Below are 18,168 nucleotides of genomic sequence, written 5' to 3'. Positions count from 1 at the left end.
TTGCCCCAATGAACTCGTATGGAATGTCTTTCGGGGGAGGAATGCCCACGAGCCAGTGAGGGAGGATCAAAAGTTTCAGGGTAACAATGCATGAGCCAACACGCGCGTCACTAGGACTCAAAGACAGCTGCCCCTGCACATTTGAAAATCATAGCGTTGTGTGCGTCGCTGCCTCCACCGCTCAGACAGGACCAGCATTCCATGTAATGCACCGTGAGATGTGAGATAACAACCGCTCCTCATCCCTGCACCTCACTTTCCCAGATTTCTGTGGAATGACGCCAACACTTTTGACAGTGCCAAAGCTGGAGCCCCAGAGAAGAGAATTGGAGGGAAAAAGAGGAATGCAGAGAGGCAGGTGTTTGTGAAAAATGAAGAGATAATTCCTCATGAGACATTCAGTCAGAACCCCCTGCCTGGCTGTGGAAGAATGATGGCAGTTATAAAAAAAAAAGAAAAAACCCAAAATGTTCATGGGGAAACATGGAGGGAAAGGTTTGACAGTCTTTTGTTGACAAATTATAAAGGTAAATTATTATTGATCGTTAGGTAGAGAATCTTGCAGCTTACCCTCAAATCAAATCATCTCTCGTTCCCAAGCTTTTGTACTGCAGATGGAAAAAGACAAATTAATTAAATGACACAGTTCTGTAGCATAACACAACACAGTATAAAGTTACTCACATACTGTTGTAGGCAAATACAATATACCTTTGACATAAGACACATCAAACCCCCTAAATCTAAATACAGCCTTTAAAGCAATGATGCAGAACCCAAGCCCCCTGAAATTTTGCAGCTGGCAATATGTGAAAACCACACTTTGTACTCAAAATGTGTTTGTTTGTACAGTGTATTTGTTTTTGGTCGTGCCAAGAATATCTTACCTAGTGCAGCTGTGGCAGCAGGTTTGCCTTGATCAGGCACAGGTTGGATCTCTGTCTTTTAATTAAGTTGTCCTCTTGGATTGTTGCTATGTGAAAGACTTTCTGATGCAGTGTTTGTTTCTTATGACTCCAGTGCCTGCTCCGCTGTTCACCTGCTGCTCAAGGAGCTAGTAATTAACTATGGAGCTAAAATTTCAGCCTTTTTAACCACTGTGTATCTTGGTGGTCCCCCTTTAGCTCTGTATCTAGGCCTCTTTGGAATTGTGGTCTTTGACCCACTCCCTGTGGTAGGTTTATTTTTCGATGGGGGTCACAGCATCCCCAAATCCAACATATGGATCCAGCATTTTAAGGTGAGCTTGAATGAACCTGAAAGGTTGAATGTCTCTTCCCAAGATGCAGCGTTTTGACATTTTTTGACAAGGTGAATCCAACCTCTGCTCCGACTAACATCCAGCTGTACAGTGTGTTGCATTCACTCCCACATAATTCCTTTTTTTATTTGATTTCAATGATCTGACATTTAGTAGTACTCATAATTTTTTTTGTGGAGGAACTCTGCCTTTTGGGTGGAGATTTATTTGTCAACTTTCACAACATTTCACTTTATATTCAGATTGATAGAACCCCTGTGGCTTATCACATGGGTCTCTGTTTTTGCTCAGTGGTACTTGAAGTACATTCCTATGCAAGGACTCATCTCTTTTGTGCGCACCCTTGTCACTGTTGTGTTTGACAGGGCCGGGTGTAACACAGAACTACAAGATCCAGTACACCAATTTATGATGTGTGTTCTTTGGCCTTTGACAAAGACTACACCTATCCAGGGCCCTGCCACTTATATTGGAAACCAAGATATGTTTGTTTTGTTTCCCCCTGAATTCCTATTTTACCATTTAGAGTGGCAATACCTTAAGATTGAGACAACTGTGTTAATGGTAGACATGACATACTTGTTTGTCTGCTTTGAGTAGCGCAACTTATCTGTTATATAATGCTCACTTTTGCCTTTTAAATTTTCTCAGTGAAACAAAAAAAGAATCAAGCTGTTTTAGAGGAATACAATTACACAGGGACCACTTTATAAACATTCTTCACACCTAAGCCTTGCATTCTGTTCATTCTTTTGTCAAGAAGAAATAGTGAGGGAGAGTACAATATAAAAAAAAAAAAAAAAAGGCTGACCTGGCTTGCCTTGCCTGGGGAATGAAATGCTGTAGCTGATTATTACAGCTAACTATGATGGGAGGACCACCAGGGTAGTGACAACTGATGTAGCTGCCTCCGGGGTGAGACAAAGGTTTACATATTACACAAGCAATTTGGATGTTTTCTAAACATGTTGCCAAGACAGTGGGAGTTGGCAGCTCTCTAACCCCCCCACCCACTTCTCCAAGCCGTGAATTTTGCATGGATTTTGTGTAAACCGGGAAAGAGCGAGAGGACAGGGAGCAGAAAGCATGGACTGAAGCACTCTGCACTTTTGTGCTCTCTATGAACTGTGAGTGAGCTAATAAATTCTTTCAGCCACTCAGCGCAGCATTCACGGATATCCCCCATAGATTACACACACAAATCACTGCACAATGGAGGCCACCGGGAGGGCCAGGGCGTCACAGGGGCCCCCGACCCTGTGGACAAGCGCACATAACCAGGCTGCTGAGAAGGGTGGTGGGTGGGTGGATGGGGGGCTGTAGAAGAGGTGTAGCTCTACCCAGAGTCAAATGCTTTATAATGGTTGGTAATGGTATATTCAAGGAGGTTGGTGAAGGTGTGAAGTGAAACAGGCAAGGGTAGAAAAAGAGAGAATGGGAGAATAGCAGGGGTGTGAAAGGGAATGTGATGGATAAATAAAAAAAAGGGGGATTAGAGAGGTTGAAGAATTAAAGAAGGTGGGGGGTGATGGGTGTGTAGGGGTTGCATGTAGTGGTCTTGGTGATGATGAAGATGACCGAGGGGGGTGATTCCAACCCCACACAGCCAAGCAGAAGCCAAGAAGGGACATAATTAACTCCTGGATCTTTTGTGTTTCTCATCTGACTGCAGGGAGGAGATGAAAGGGGCCTGCTAAGCCTGGCATTCCACCCCAATTACAAGAAGAATGGCAAGCTCTACGTCTCCTACACCACCAACCAAGAGCGCTGGGCCATCGGACCACACGACCACATTCTCCGTGTGGTTGAATACACCGTTTCGAGGTAATGGGAGAAGTGTGTGCCAAATCTACCTTAAATATGGCTTGTTCACTGACTGGAAGCCTCACAGTCTACTCAAAATCAGTTACCTACTGAGGATTAATCTAGGCAAGACATAGCCATGCCCTACTATGTGCAAACACCACTTATTTAACCATAAAGATTTCAAGGCATTCTCATCGAAAAGTGCAATACAGTTTTATTAAGGTACCCAAAGTAAACAAAAGCAGCAAAAGCACACAACATACTTTTTTCTAAAGATTCAACGGAAAGAAATGTAGGATTTTTGTCCCAGGGGTACTTAGAATGTAGGTCAAACCTAAACAACATTCGGTGTGCACTGTTTTGCTGAATGTTGGTTTTGTTTGCAACACTCTCTATCACACACCTGTGATTAAGACAACAATCTTCTCTCACGAACGTGTTTAAGTGTTAGATTTTAATTTGCATAATCACAGTTGTATGTTTGACTTAATGATCTAATCTTAATTATAGTTTTGGCATGTAGTCCTGGTGACTGCAGCTTGTAGTCCTTAATTTGAGGGTCCAGTAGAGAAATGACAGTTAAAACATTTGATTGTTGTGAAAAGAGTCTTTTTTTTTTTGTTTTTTTGTCTTTGGCAAGCTGCTTTTTAAGAGCTGCAGTACTACCCAAAATAACACATCATGAAATATTTGTTGTTGATACTGTGAAGCCAAATCCTCACTTTGCACTAGAAATTGTGCAACGTTTTGAAGGCTGCGTTACATCTCCACCCACTGTCTTTGCCTTAATGAGTCAGTTCATTGGATATAGACTAAATGTCTCCAGACAACAAACTATTTAAACTCATTTAATGTTTTTTTTGGTATGTCATGTCAGCGTTTCTTATCCTTTGGTACCATTGTACCCACCAACACAATTGTTCTCTAAAGTAATTACAGTCAGAGTCTCTACTCATTTATAAAATCATGTCTTATGCAGCAGATTTTTATCTATATAACCACTACTTACCATGGCGTTAATGGCACTGAAGTGTATACTTTTGTAGGTACAAAAATATTGTAGATATTAGGTAAAGTACCTAACAGTAGTGTGGCAACCATCATTTGACAGGAGGTGACAATAACATTTTATGTTTATCGTTAGGAAAAACCCAAACCAGGTGGACACCCGGACTGTGCGGGTGCTGATGGAAGTGGCAGAGCTGCACAGGAAGCACTTAGGTGGTCAACTTCTGTTCAGCCCTGATGGTCTACTGTACATCATCCTGGGAGATGGCATGATCACCCTGGATGATATGGAGGAGATGGATGGACTCAGGTGAGATCAGAGCTCTAAAAACCATAGTATAAACAACTTGAGTGCTGGTGTGTGTCCCAAGATTGAATCCTTTCCTAGCTCCTGCCATTGTGAAGGTGTATTTTGTTTGTGTTTGAATGCAGTGATTTCACAGGGTCCGTCCTGAGGGTAGATGTGGACACAGACTGCTGCACATCACCTTATTCCATACCGCGGAACAACCCTTACTTCAACAGCACCAACCAGCCACCTGAAATCTTCGCCCACGGATTACATGACCCAGGCAGGTGAGTGAAACATTTGATGAGAAACTTAAGCGACGTCACTGAAGAACTTAACAGCTGTTCCTCACAAGAAAGGCCCATTATTCCAAACTCAGCTACTATGACTGATTCAGTCCATTTTTTTTATTAATTCAGACAAAAAAATTAGCAGCTTACATAGCGGTTTGTTTGCGTCAAGACGTAACTTCTGTTTCTCCATTGCTCCTTCCTGGTATGCTGTACTGCAGGTGTGCAGTGGATCGGCTTCAGAAGGACAATGGAAGTTTCATGATCCTCTGTACAGACGCCAGTGGCAAAAACGCATCAGCGGGAAGAATACTGGAGATTACTAAGGGCAAAGATTATGGTGAGTGTCAATGTGCGTGAGATTTTTTTCAAACGTTCATAATTTTGCAATGTTAATAAAACTCATGCTAAAAATAAATGAGTGCAACCTTTGCTAGACTGTTTGATGGCATCAGGTCTGGAGAAAGAAATGACAATAGTGTAACCTCCTAGATAACCCCTCATATTTATTCTGCTAAAAATTACATCTGTTTTTTACAAATGTCTTTCATTTTGCAAGAACCTGGTGTTTTGGCAACAAGTTCAGAAAACACACCGGTTTGAGCACAGAGACAGTGAAGGTTAAATGTAAAAATGATGTGATCTAGAAAGATTGTTCTCTTGTGGAGTGCAGATTTGCCAGGGGAATGTGAGACTGTGTCCACAAGTAAGATTTAAAGCTGTCAACAACAATTACCTTCTGGATGATGGTTTAGCATTGTTGAAAACACCGCTGAGAGGAGCCTAGTTCTTCTCACATCGAGAAAATAATCAATAACAGCAGCGTCTTGACAATGCTAAGGTCTCTTTTCTTCACAAAAAAGAAAAATACAAAGCAAAAAACCCCAAATAAATTAGTAGTTCAGAGTTGCATTAAGCTGGTTATATTTTTGCCACAATGAGCAGTACTTTGCCAACCCAAATGTATCCTTCCACCTTTTATTTCTCACTTGAATTCAAAGTGCCAGTTCCTGTCACAGACCACCTCTCACCTGGCAAGATGCCCGATTTAGCCAGTTTATCCAATATCTGAAGTGATTGCAGTTGGGAAATGAGCACACCACGCCTTGGATCATAAATTTTTAAAGGCAGCAAACCTCCATTCATACTTCCTTTTGCCAAGACAAATGTAATCCAGAAAACATGCCACACTGCCTCAACATCACATTTCTGAATAAAAAATTAATTCGTTCTCTTTTGATGAAGACATTTTGAAGTCTAAGTTGGCAGCCACGGAGGAAGTCAAATATATTGCCGTCCAATTTAAATGAAGAGGTTCCCATTTTTTGGGGGGGGGGTCCTTAATAAGAACCACACAAGAACATGGTTAACCTTTTTGATTCCAACACAAACAAAGCAACATTTACTATAGGAATAAATTATAACAACTCCTCGAGTAAATGAGCAGAATGTAACCACTGAAGGATGCAGATTGATTAATGTTGTGATTATTACGTTGTGTTGTTGAATAAATTGCCTGTATAATTTTTCTACTGGTGAAGCATACAGCCAGCAGTGCCTCAATCAAACGTTTTTCTCCCTAGAAAATGAGCCTTCTGTCTATGACCTGCTGTCCAGTGGAGGAGCACCACCTGTGGGAGGTTTCATCTACAGGGGCTGCCAGTCTAGAAGACTTTATGGCAGTTATGTGTTTGGAGATAAAAACGGGTAAGAATGAAAAAGGGATTGATTGTTGAAACACTAAAAAAATTTGATTGCTACATCTTAATATCTTGATTTCGGATTGTAGTCGCGTCATCCTTTTGCTATTTGAGTAAACTTGATTTATATTAGAAACTTCTTCAATCTTATATAGATGTAAATAACACTTCTTCTCTCTTCACACACTGGCAGTCTGTCCATTGCATCAGCACACGAGGTGCATCGTGTAACAAAGTAAACACAAGTTCCATCCACGTGGTGGAAAACAAGTCTTATGTTACCGTCACCACTACCGCACGCCCATTCACTGTAAATGGAGATTAGACATCCTGCTCTGTGCTGTTCACACTTTTCTTTAGTTTGTAATTTATCCTACTTTTCTGATGTCAAACACTCACTCTTGAGTAAACAATGGAAGTAAATAGCAGGAGGGGGGTACACTATCAGGAGCTGGCACTGTGTTTAAAACAATGTGTGGTCAGTTAATTCTGTGCCTCATTACAATTTGAGGGCACACTGTTGTGGCTAAGTGAAGGCTCCAGCATGATGTTTGTTTTGAAACTAAAAGCCGAAGTCTTAAATGACACCATGTGAGATGTCGGCTGGAAAAGGAAGATGGGTCAGTGAACCATGTTACCATAAGTAAAAGCTGTTTCAGCTGTATTTTTCCTAATGCTGCTGAAAATTGATTGCCCTCTTTTTCTCACTTGTACACGGTTTTATAAATGTAAGAGATATGTACAGTATCATCTAAGTTTACATGAGATAAACCAGCAAAATAATGGCTGGAGTAACTGGCCTACTCTGTGTGTTTTGTTTGTCTCAGTAACTTGCGGATCCTCCAGAAGACTACATTGTCAACATCCACGAGTGGTGAACAGTGGCAGGAGAAAGCTCTGTGTCTGGGCTCCGCTGGCTCCTGTGGCTCGATGCTTGTGGGGCACATCCTGGGTTTTGGAGAGGATGAACTAGGTTAGTAGGGCAATGATAAGAAACCTTCACTGTTAGGCAGATTCTCTATCTTCTCATCCTAGCTCTCTTTTCTCTATTCCTTTATTTTGTTCTTCCTCGCAATTTCCACACGAGGAGTTTAAGGTTGTACAACATGAACCTGTAAGGGCTTGACTTCAAATGATGGATATCAGACCTGTGGAAAGATAGTTATCAGTGTTGCATATGTTAACATCAAGCTATGGAATTTTCCAGTTGGTTGTTTGAAAGATGTCTAACACACAGTAATGCATAAAGACACAATTAAAAATCTTGGAAAATTGCAACACCCAGCCAACACTGAAAACGACGGGGAAACTAACTCCCCTCACATTCTCAACAGGATATTAAATATATTGTACCTCCTTCTGGATCAGTTGTCATTTCCTACATATGAGCTGTGTATTGGGCCAGCAACAAAGCAATGATTTGCATGGGCAGAGAGATATTTTGCTGCTTACCTGGGGGACTGCAGCCTAAAGATATGGTAGGGTGAGCTGGGGTGAGCGGACTAATATGATACAGAACATTTTTACCAGTTGAACCCCCACCAGACCCTCACAGAATTATTAACTGTCAGCTCTGGTGTTTCTGATTAAAAGGAAGCCATGACGTGGATCACTCACACAGCCATCAGACATGTTAGATAGCATTTCTTGCCAGGTCTTGGAGTTATTGCTTGACGAGGTATTTAAAGATTCCTGCATTTGATCATGATTTGCAAGTGGTGCAAGAATCAAGGAGGGGGTGGGCTTGTGTCCCAAAGTATGGGCCCCACAGACACATGTTTACAATTTGTCCCCTTATGGAATTTTCTTGCGGGCTTGTTCCTCATTAAATTATCCGCCTGGTTCCCAGTCATGAGTATCCAATTGTCCCATTAAACTCTTTCTTAAAGTCCTTTTGGCAAGTGCAGCAATGCAGAAGCTTTAGCTACACTCATTATCCTCGTCTCCTCGTGCCCTCACCTTTCGTCCTCTTTTGTTTACTTGTCTCCTCTCCTCGTTTTTGCTCAGGTAATGCATGGATTGCTTGGATGGTGGAAAAGCTCATAATTGAGACATATGCTGCACATTACAAGTAATGAATGCAAATAATGCTGATGGCCTATTTCATGTTACTGTTGCTCTTTTGCAGGTGAAGTCTACATACTGGCGAGCAGTAAAAGCATGGCACAGTCACACAGTGGGAAACTCTACAAGCTGGTAGACCCCAAAAGGTACAATGATGAAGCACATTTTCTTTTTTTTTCTCATTTGGAAGGGGGTGTTCAGTAAGCCATATTCTATCAGCATCATATATTTGTAGACTGTGGTGGTGTGCAATTGGGTCTCAGTTCAATAAGCAACTGATCCCTCAGTTCTTCTACAGGCCATCTAATGAGACTCCAGCAAAGTGCCTCAACTTCCCCAATTCCTTGCAGGTCTTGTTTTATAGCGAGACTATGGATCTATAGTTAACCACATTTCATTGCAGTGACGACTTTTCTTACTCATTTCCCTCCTTACGTCCTCATTACCTATACATGTCCCCGTCCGCACAGACTTAACATATCACCGTGACCAGAGCTGTTGTGTCACATGATTGCCTACCTTGGCCAAAACAAATGTGTGCAGTAAGTGGAGGATAAGCACAGCATTTCAAAATGTTAGTGTAATGTATTGCTGACAGGAACACTGGCTAGCTTGCCGTGTTCACCTGAGTAACTGTTGCCTGCTGGTTATGCTCAGAGCATTTGACAGCAGGGTTTATTCTGCAGAGAGTAAGGAAAACACAAAGGAACCTGCTGTTGAGCACAAAGACCTACATTTTACATTTAAACACATGTAGACACACACACACACATCCGTGCATATAATCTAGTACACATTCTATTCATCATTATGAAGCAGGAGCTCAGTAATGCTCCAGCACACACACACACACACACACACACACACACACACACACACACACACACACACACACACACCAACTTTACTTTGAAGGGTTCAATCCATTTTATTTCCGTTCAGGTTAATGCTTAATTAGTTGATGTTAAACAACTGGAATGTGCGGGGAACATGCGCGTGAGTGCAACTTATAATTCAAATGTGTGTACGTGTCACTGTGTCATAATCCTTTCCATATGCATCACAGTATTAGAAATCATTCCGATAGTGATGGGTCTAGTGTGCAAAGCCAAGCGCATGTGAAATGTTTGTCACTCGAGACAAGAAAATATGCAGACAGGGCATGAATTCATCCCACATGATACAGGAGGGATGTATAAGCATTTGCATTTGATATATTACGCTGGCAGTAAGGAAATCACTACAGACTGATGCAGGCTTTGTAATTCAGACCAATTGCATATTAGGTTTGAAGCTGAACCACCAGACCCCCCCACCCCCTTTGTGCTTACCTATCGTCTTATCAGAGCAATTGGGCAGGAAGCTGAGAGAGATCCTGCAGGGTTAGACCCATCTGCTGAGGTCAGTCAGTGGTTTGTGTCCAATTTTAAACGTACTGAATGCACAAGAAAATCCCAAATGAATAATATTTCTTTAGGCGAGGTAAGATTTGATTAAGGGGGCAGATAAAGTAAGAGAAGGAGACTCGAAGAGAGAGAGAGAGAGAATTTGCATGCCTCACAATCACAATAGAAACATATCCGCAACTGATTATTCCTGGGCGATGACAGTGCCACCCAGGCATTAGCGCAATTAATTAGGCTGCAGATGTTTCAAAGGGGCCCTGGTGGCTCGCTCCATGTTTATGTTTTCTGCCGTGGCTGCTGGATGCAGTTCTCCTAAAGTACGATTCTTTCCACTATCAAGTGGACTTGTTTAGTCTGTGCGGACCCTGTGGTGTTGGAGTCTCGACTCCTAATACACTCAGGCTTCGTTATTATGATCTTGTTACAGAGAGGGGGTGACGAGGGAGTTAATGGGGTAGCTAACGTGTCTGACCTTAGCGCGTTGTCAAGTCTGGTGGTCCTCGTTTTTTTTTTTTGTTTTGTTTTGTTTTGTTGTTTTTTTTGTTTTTGTTTTTTTTTACTTTTCCATACTGCAAGGACATCTGGACCTTAAAGCCCTCACATAGAGAGGTTTGTTTTAGAGTGTGGTGGTTTTTGTGGTCCAGTATAGCATCTAGTGCTGTGTTTTGATCAACTGTGTGTTTGGGAACATGAAGGGGAAAAGAGGAACTGTTAGGGAGAGCGGTAAAGGCTTACAGGGAAACATCAGCCATAAAATCCCTCAGCAGTGTTTGTGTAAACATGTCCTGTCCAGATGACTTCATTTCTAGGTATTTGTTTGTCAGTTGGAGTACCCCTCCAATAATAAATAGGCCACCATGCATTTTGAAACATGCTGAGTGTGTGTGGTATGAGGGTGTATTTGAGTGAGAGCGAGATAGAAGGCAAGAACAGGCTTGTTTGTGGTATGAGAGCTGGACAGATGCATTTCCAATCATATATCTGTTTCTATATGGCGAGCAGTTGAAAGCTTTTAAGTGTTCTTTTGAGCTTAGATTCTCCTCACCATAAATCTTTAGAATGGGCATCCATGCCTGTGTGTTTAATCTAAGGCAAGACAACGAAGTAATTCAAAGTAACAATTTTACATAAGACTTAAAAAGACACTAAGACAAGATACACATAAATAGGATTTAAAAAGAGAACAGTATGTAAATAGTGTTGTATGACAAATGACAAACTATAATACAGAAGCTTTTGTATCTTTTCTGCTTATCTTTTTTTGCATTTCAATCATCTTACTTCCTTTATTTGGCTTAAATATATAGTAACTCAGCAAAGCTGTCCCCTCCAATGGAGTGAGGGTCAATTTTGGTTTATTCTGCACACATCATACTGTATGTGGGTATTCATGGGCAAGTTTTGGCTACTTCACAGTCACTCTGACTCTGTGTTTGATAACATAATTATTTATACAGTGAGAGCATTATATTTATGCCAGGAACAAATAGTTCTGAAAGACCTCTTTCTTTTGAAACATACTAACAAACAATGATATTATGATACAGCACAAGACAGGGATTAGTTCCAGCCCTTCTCTATGCATATACATTACCCCGTGGGAGACGTATAGTGAAGTTACATGTTTATTATACCATAACTCAAAAGGCACGTGTTGTGTTCAGTCCATGCCTTTGGACAGAATCAGACTCGCTCCTACAGTTGATCTTTGGCAACAGCTTAATTGAAACATATAGAGCCAGACCTCCTGCTGATATCTGGTGTGAAATGCAATTTGCCCCTGTTCGCTACAGCAGAAGAAGGGAAAGCAGTAATATAGAAGACTTTTCACATGTTCTGGTTTTGTCAGCTGCAGGCTGGACTGATTGAATTACAGTGAGCAGAGACTTTAAAAAGACACTGAACACCAAATAGGTTCCTGGGACCTCCTTTATGAACTGCATTAGCCATGGAAGTCACAAATCACGGTGTGTACAGGGGAAGGAGTCTGCTGGTGCTCGTTTGTGGATATATTTATCTGTATGTGTGCCTCTCCACTCTGGGTGTACAGATATAAACTGTGTGGGTGGTGGGTACACGCGAACATGCACATCTGTGAGCCCGTGTGAGCGTGTGGTACGCTAGCTCCCAGCACGCTGCAGAGAAAGCTTTTTCTTTATTTTCCTATCCCTCCTAAATCTTCCTGCATCTCTGCTGCGGTCCTCCCCTTTACAAAGCTGCTTGCCAGTCGCGCTGAATGGCCCTGGCTCCTACAATACACAGTAAATTTCTTGCACAATTAAAACAAGGAATGAACCTACAAAAGAAGCCCCCAAACAATGCAGTTGGGTGACAAAACAGTAAAAGAGACCACACTGGGCCGTTTGATTAAGCCATTGTTGGGGCACACAATGTACACCACTCCACAGCCCTTTTCTCACATATACCTCATGTCAATCAAACAGACCCTGCGAGCCAACAAGCTAGACACACACACACACACTGACAAACGCAATATGAATCAAACATATCAGGAGCAGATCTGAGGCAGAGCATCCACATTGCTCTGATGGCACAGACCTGAATGAAAGTCAGTGTTAAGACGTGTTAATGTTTAGCTTCCCCAGGTGCAAGGACAGAAGGGAGGGCAGTTTTTTCCAAGAAACGACAGTCTCAACCTGCATTAATCTTTCTTCCTTTCTGTGTTTCGTTTGCAGTAACAGGCATGCCTTTTTCCATTTCCGCTCTACTTTTATTTTAATTATGACACGATTCACGTTTTATGCAGCTTTCTGGTTTTTGTCATAATCCTCTCTCTACATGTAACTACCTTATGTGCGAGCACTGTTGCCCTTCTCCCACTCCCTTGCTTTCACACATACACCATCACCCCTCCCAAAGTTGATAAATTCCCACAGTGGCTGTTGACCCAGCTGCCTTTGTCAAGTGGCGCTACCAGCAGGTGCTGTTTTCACAGCCACCCTGGCAGTCGTACAGGCTGTTTAGTAGCGCTGCTGACCCCTGCCTGCTATTAACAGTGTTAGCTACAGACCCCCAATCCTCCAGGGACTCTTACTCTTTCTCTCTCTCTCCCTCTCTTTCTATTTGCTTCCCTCCTTCGCTCTTTTTTAACTACATGCAGCCTGCAACAACAAAAGCCAGCGTGGATGGAGTCTGGAGTTGGGTGCTGATGGGAGCATGGGAATCAACCCCCCCCCTCCCCTACCACCACCACCACCCCCTCCCTGCATCCTTCAATTTAAAGCAACTTTAACACGTGCACACAGACACACACAGGCCCAGTATTGTGACTGCAAACTGCCATCAGTCAGTGTGTCTGTCATAACATTTGCAACACATTTTTCAAGCTAGGAAGTAAACACTCGCCCAGTCAAATAAATACAATTATCCTCACACAACATGTTAGTTACAGTAATTTATCCACCAACTGACAGATTTTTACTGAGAGCTGAAATACATATCTTTTCACACACTCAATCCTATACTGCAGGTAAAACCAATATTATATTTAGTTGACTAGTGAAGGTCAGAACAGGTGAGCCGAAAATCCCCTCAGCAGAAAACTGAGCACATCTAAGACTCATGACGTAGACATTTAGACCTTGGCTATACGTCCTAAACTCCACCTAGTTTTAGTTTCCGCTGCTGATTGACCATTTGCTCTCTAGTCATATCTCCGTGTTGAGACTCATTCTGTCGTGGGCTAAGCCTTACACATATACTGACCTCACTACTCATGCTCTTCGGCTTCCATTTACCAAGCCTGTGCACAGAAGTGTGTGTGAGTGCTTGTCCTTCACCGTCCAGCAAATTGTGTTCACTCAGTAGCTTTTTACCTCAGAACAACAGAGCAGTTTACACATCTATATTACCTCCTCTCCGCTTCGCAAATGCACACATAGACAAATATGCTTGTGTGTGTGGGCCAGCGGGCAGCAGGCACTAACAGACGCTTCACATTTGAACTTGATTACGCACTCACTGTATTATTTCCAGATTTGTAGAGCGTGATATGAAATAATTCTGCTTCAGCCCATTTGCTGATGTGCGTGTCTGGATGTTTGTCTTATTATGGACTGATCGCAATATGTTTCTTTGGTGTTCAGACTTCACACATATGGTGTGGAGATGTTTCTATTTGTGTGTGTGTGTGTGTGTGTGTGTCTGCCTTTTCCAAATCCTGTTTATATCTGCGGGGAGCCCCTATGCGTTGTTTTGTTCTTCTACTAAGGAGAATTTTGGGAAGACATGAGTCAAAACAATGAAAGCAGTTCACTTGACAGGGGTGTTGTCCCAGCTGTGACGACAGATTCACAATTAACCCACTAAGCAGAAAAGAAATGCCAATACAGCAATAAAAAAAAAACATTGGGAAAGAGAGCCAAACCAGAGACACACATATAAGTATGTAATGTGTATTACTTCAGAGGTACTGTTCTGCCTGCATCATCTGAGATCACAGACACAACACATGATGTCAGATTCGTCGATTCAACATGTTGGATTGTTAAAAAATAACATATAATAAATGAAAGGGCTGCAGCTATCAGGGAAAAATCAAAATGAAGTGTTTAAATTGAACACATCTTTATGCAGTGCTTCCACAAATCAATTATAGCACTGCTGCGTATCTCAGCCAATAAGAATTGGACGAGTGTTTTGTCTTTTCCCTGTTCCCTGTTAGCACGATATTTTTAAAAAGTTTTGAATGGGTTTTGCACGAAACTTTGTGGAAGCTGTGATCTGGCACACAAGTACTGATGTGTGTTGGTGGGTGTTACTTCTCACTGAAAGCCTCCAATTCCAGACAGACTCGTTTAGTGTGCCTAAAAGCAGACATAAGAAAAAGGAAACCATCCGTTACCATCCCAATCAAACAGCCTCTGGCCAAAACTCTGAAAAGTAGGTAGAATGTAACCAACATATCTTATCTCATGGCATAAAATCATCCAAACATTGAGTTACAGTATAATTACTGCACTTTGCTTACCTGTGTTAAATCACTATAACTCTGTTTGCCGGTATAATTATTCCCAGCACAGTTATTATTATTGGCTGTATGTGTTTCTTCACTTAAGACCCCCCACCCACTCAAAAAAATAGAGACGGTAGAGTGCTGTAACTCAGGATCCAGTTTGAGTTATTCTGTCATTATTATTGGATGTAAGTTTAATATTTAACCTAATTTAAAATAATGAGGACATGACTTAATTTTTTAACTTTAGCCAGTGATTTTTATTTTTATTTGCTCATTATTCAGCAAAGAGAAAGATAACCACCAGTATTTGTGGTCTCTGCTGGAGTTGGGAATTACTGATTTATATACTGTTCTTACATCCCAATTGTTTGGTATGTGACTGCCAATATTTAAAACTGTGTTAGTGAGACTGCCTAAACTGCCTAAACCTAAAATTTTCAAATAATGCTCTGTAAATAGCTTCAATTGCAAGACTGCGTTTGTGTCACAGTTCTGGCATATCATTACTGCGTCAGGGTGTGCCAGTTTTAGAAGAAATTAAACAATAAGACTCGTTTAAAGCCTAGCCCTACTTTCTGTACTTTGTTAGCATACCATGTGATAATTTTGCCCCCCATATATTGATCTTCCCGCCTTCCAACAACTGTTGCAGGCCTCATGCACCTAAGGAGTGCCAGCGTCATGTGGAGCCTCCAGAGCTGCTGATGACAGCTTGTTCCAGACACTGTAAGAACGGACACTGCACTCCTACTGGCAAGTGCTGCTGCAGCCCCGGCTGGGAGGGACCCTTCTGCCGAGTTGGTGAGTGCCTTGTAGTGGTTTTGCATCTGCTCCGTTTGGAGTAGTATCATCTGGACAAACATTCATGTGTTGTTCTTTTCCAGATGTGCAAATGAGGTTTAGTAATTATAATCCCAGTAGGCCTGCCACAGTTTTTCTTGTAAATCATCAGTAACTGTTTGATCTCTTGTGTCCTCACTTTTCTTACTACTGCATATCTACTTTTGACCTTTTTTTTTCTTCTCCTCTGTTTGACCATAGCCAAATGTGAGCCAGCCTGCCGCAACGGGGGAGTGTGTATGGAGCCTAACAAGTGCCTGTGTAAGAGCGGCTACTCTGGGGCCCAGTGTGAGAAGAGTGAGGGGGGTATGCCCAATGACCAGGAGAAAGACGGCATACTGGACCATATCATTGACATGACCTCGTACCTCCTAGACCTGACCAGCTATATCGTATAGGGGTGCGCAGAGGGGGGCTACTCCCTGCTGTCATCCTCAAGTTGACACAAATCTACCTACCACCAGCAGCAGACTCTAACGAGGTGTCCTTAATATGGCCTCTTAATCTTCCACACACCCACGCAGGCATACACACGCACACACGCATATACACAAATATACACACAGGATTCCCGTCAGACTGCTTTTCATCCTCATCACCGAACTCTTCCTCTTTCGCCTATAAGCTACTTGCTGTTGAGCACCAGGCCTGGCATCCAAGCCGTGTTCACTGACCTGCAGACAGCAGCGAGATGATAGACAAGCATGGCCAAGTTACGGAAGTTCCCCTAAGACATTTCCTCTGTCGCTCAGAAAAAGCTCGCACATGGCCGACTCCACAGGAACAGGAACTCCACAGGAACAGACCATATTAACTTAAGACTAACTGAGACTTTGAGTCTTTTCAGGGGCTTTCTGTTGCCATATTCAAAACCCTTGAAAAAAATGGATTTTTGGGGATTTTCAGCTGAGACAGATGACTGTTCAGGAGTTTGTTAAGGATTCAGCATTGTAAAGAGTGGTGTGGCTCAAGATACAAGTTTGTGCTCATGATCCATTCAAAAACCAGCAAGAATCAGACTTTGAAGGAACCTCCACCTCAGCTGTAGAGAGCTGAGAAGTCAATGAGAGCCTGCAGTGCTTTGTGCTGTACTATTCTAAAGGCACTAGTACAAGAGAGATGAACCATGTTGTCTCACTTATGATGTCGTATTTAGTTTGTGAGCATATTGTCACAAAAAAAAAAAAATCTATAACAGTATACAGTATGTATACTTTGTTTTGCGATACTCACTTGCCGTCAATGTACAGAATGGATCTACAACAGAGGACTGTTACCTACACAGAAACAGGAACAAGAACACCTGAGTGGGAACATTTTGTCAAAGCCAGTTTCATACAATCTGAATGGAGTTATTGGCTCCCATGCACTGTATTCATTGTTTGTTTCATTCACTTTATTATTCAAAATTAATTTGTCTTTAAAAGCGCAATGAGAGTAGTTTCACATTCACTCAGACACGCCACACTATAACTGGTATGGTCTACCAAACTCCTTTCATTGCGTCACACACTGAACCTGAACTCAAAACTACAAAGGGAAGAGATGCGCGGTGATGTATATTTCCAATAGAGCTTACCTAAGTACTACTTAGCATTGCAAAAAAAAAAAAGCAAAAAAAAACTATAGCATTACTATTGTTATCATAGAGGAGGGTTTATTTTTTTAAGCGTAATAATATATGGGAGAGAATGGTGTTTATAGAAAGCAGTTTTACACTAAGCTTGTCGGTTCATGTCCTTTCATGTTCTTGTACTTATACATATGCAGCTTTTTCTTCTGTTTAGAAAGACGTGAGGTGCGTTAAAAGTAATGCATGTCGGTGCCTGCATTGAGTAATTCAGAGCAGTTGGCTGAGTCGATCCATTCCCTGACATGTGGTTTCATTGCTACAGTCAGAAATGTGTCTGTTGGGAGTTGATCAGAAATCCCATTGGGCCACCAGGTCACTGTGGAAGCAGTTCACAGTCAGAGGCAGATCTTATCTGTGGAGACTTAAGTTTAAAGACCTGTCTAATTGGAGATAAGAATGAATGTTACATTCTAATAAGCATATATGACTCCTACGTGTAGTCAGAAAACAGTTAAACACCGTCTGGGATGGTCGGAGCCGCATTAATGTCTTTTGTCGTATGCCAGACTGAAGTTCAAACAGATGCAGCACATATAAACGCATGCCCATATTCTCTTAAACTAATAACTTATCTTATTAAGAATTCCATATCTTTTGCCATTTAAATTCCATAAAATGAGTCTTGACAGAACCATCAGTCATTGTGTCGAACCATTTTGAAGGCAGACAGTTGCAGTGTTGCTCTCTCTCCCGAACTTTTATTTTGAAAAACACACGTTTCCAAGTAACGTTTGCTCTTCGTCTCCCACCTCGCTTGTGTTTGCTGAAAAGAAATCAACTCTACCTGGTCGAAATGGAATTCATGCTGTAAAATGGAAAAGTATAATTTTTTTTTTTAGCACTTAATGTGAAAGTTGCATTGTAGCTGCTGAGACGGCGTGGTGTGAATAGAA

General features: G+C 41.8%; 1 protein-coding gene across 3 annotated transcripts in view; it reads left to right on the top strand.

Annotated features, from left to right (window-relative positions):
- Positions 1-17,324, top strand: part of LOC124073444 (hedgehog interacting protein) — a 33,474-nt gene extending 16,150 nt beyond the window's left edge. For all 3 annotated transcript variants that reach the window (XM_046415671.1, XM_046415680.1, XM_046415688.1), the window contains exons 5-13: positions 2,934-3,085; positions 4,212-4,385; positions 4,508-4,651; positions 4,876-4,994; positions 6,238-6,361; positions 7,182-7,327; positions 8,483-8,564; positions 15,455-15,603; positions 15,844-17,324. In XM_046415671.1, the coding sequence (XP_046271627.1) occupies positions 2,934-3,085; positions 4,212-4,385; positions 4,508-4,651; positions 4,876-4,994; positions 6,238-6,361; positions 7,182-7,327; positions 8,483-8,564; positions 15,455-15,603; positions 15,844-16,040 (1,287 nt within the window). In that variant the 3' untranslated portion in view covers positions 16,041-17,324. The remainder of the gene's footprint in view (positions 1-2,933; positions 3,086-4,211; positions 4,386-4,507; positions 4,652-4,875; positions 4,995-6,237; positions 6,362-7,181; positions 7,328-8,482; positions 8,565-15,454; positions 15,604-15,843) is intronic.
- The last annotated feature ends 844 nt before the right edge of the window (positions 17,325-18,168 follow it).

The sequence above is a fragment of the Scatophagus argus genome, chromosome 2 (assembly GCF_020382885.2).
Source record: "Scatophagus argus isolate fScaArg1 chromosome 2, fScaArg1.pri, whole genome shotgun sequence".
In the NCBI taxonomy this organism is placed as follows: Eukaryota; Metazoa; Chordata; class Actinopteri; family Scatophagidae; genus Scatophagus; species Scatophagus argus.
This window is presented reverse-complemented; position numbering and strand designations above follow the sequence as displayed.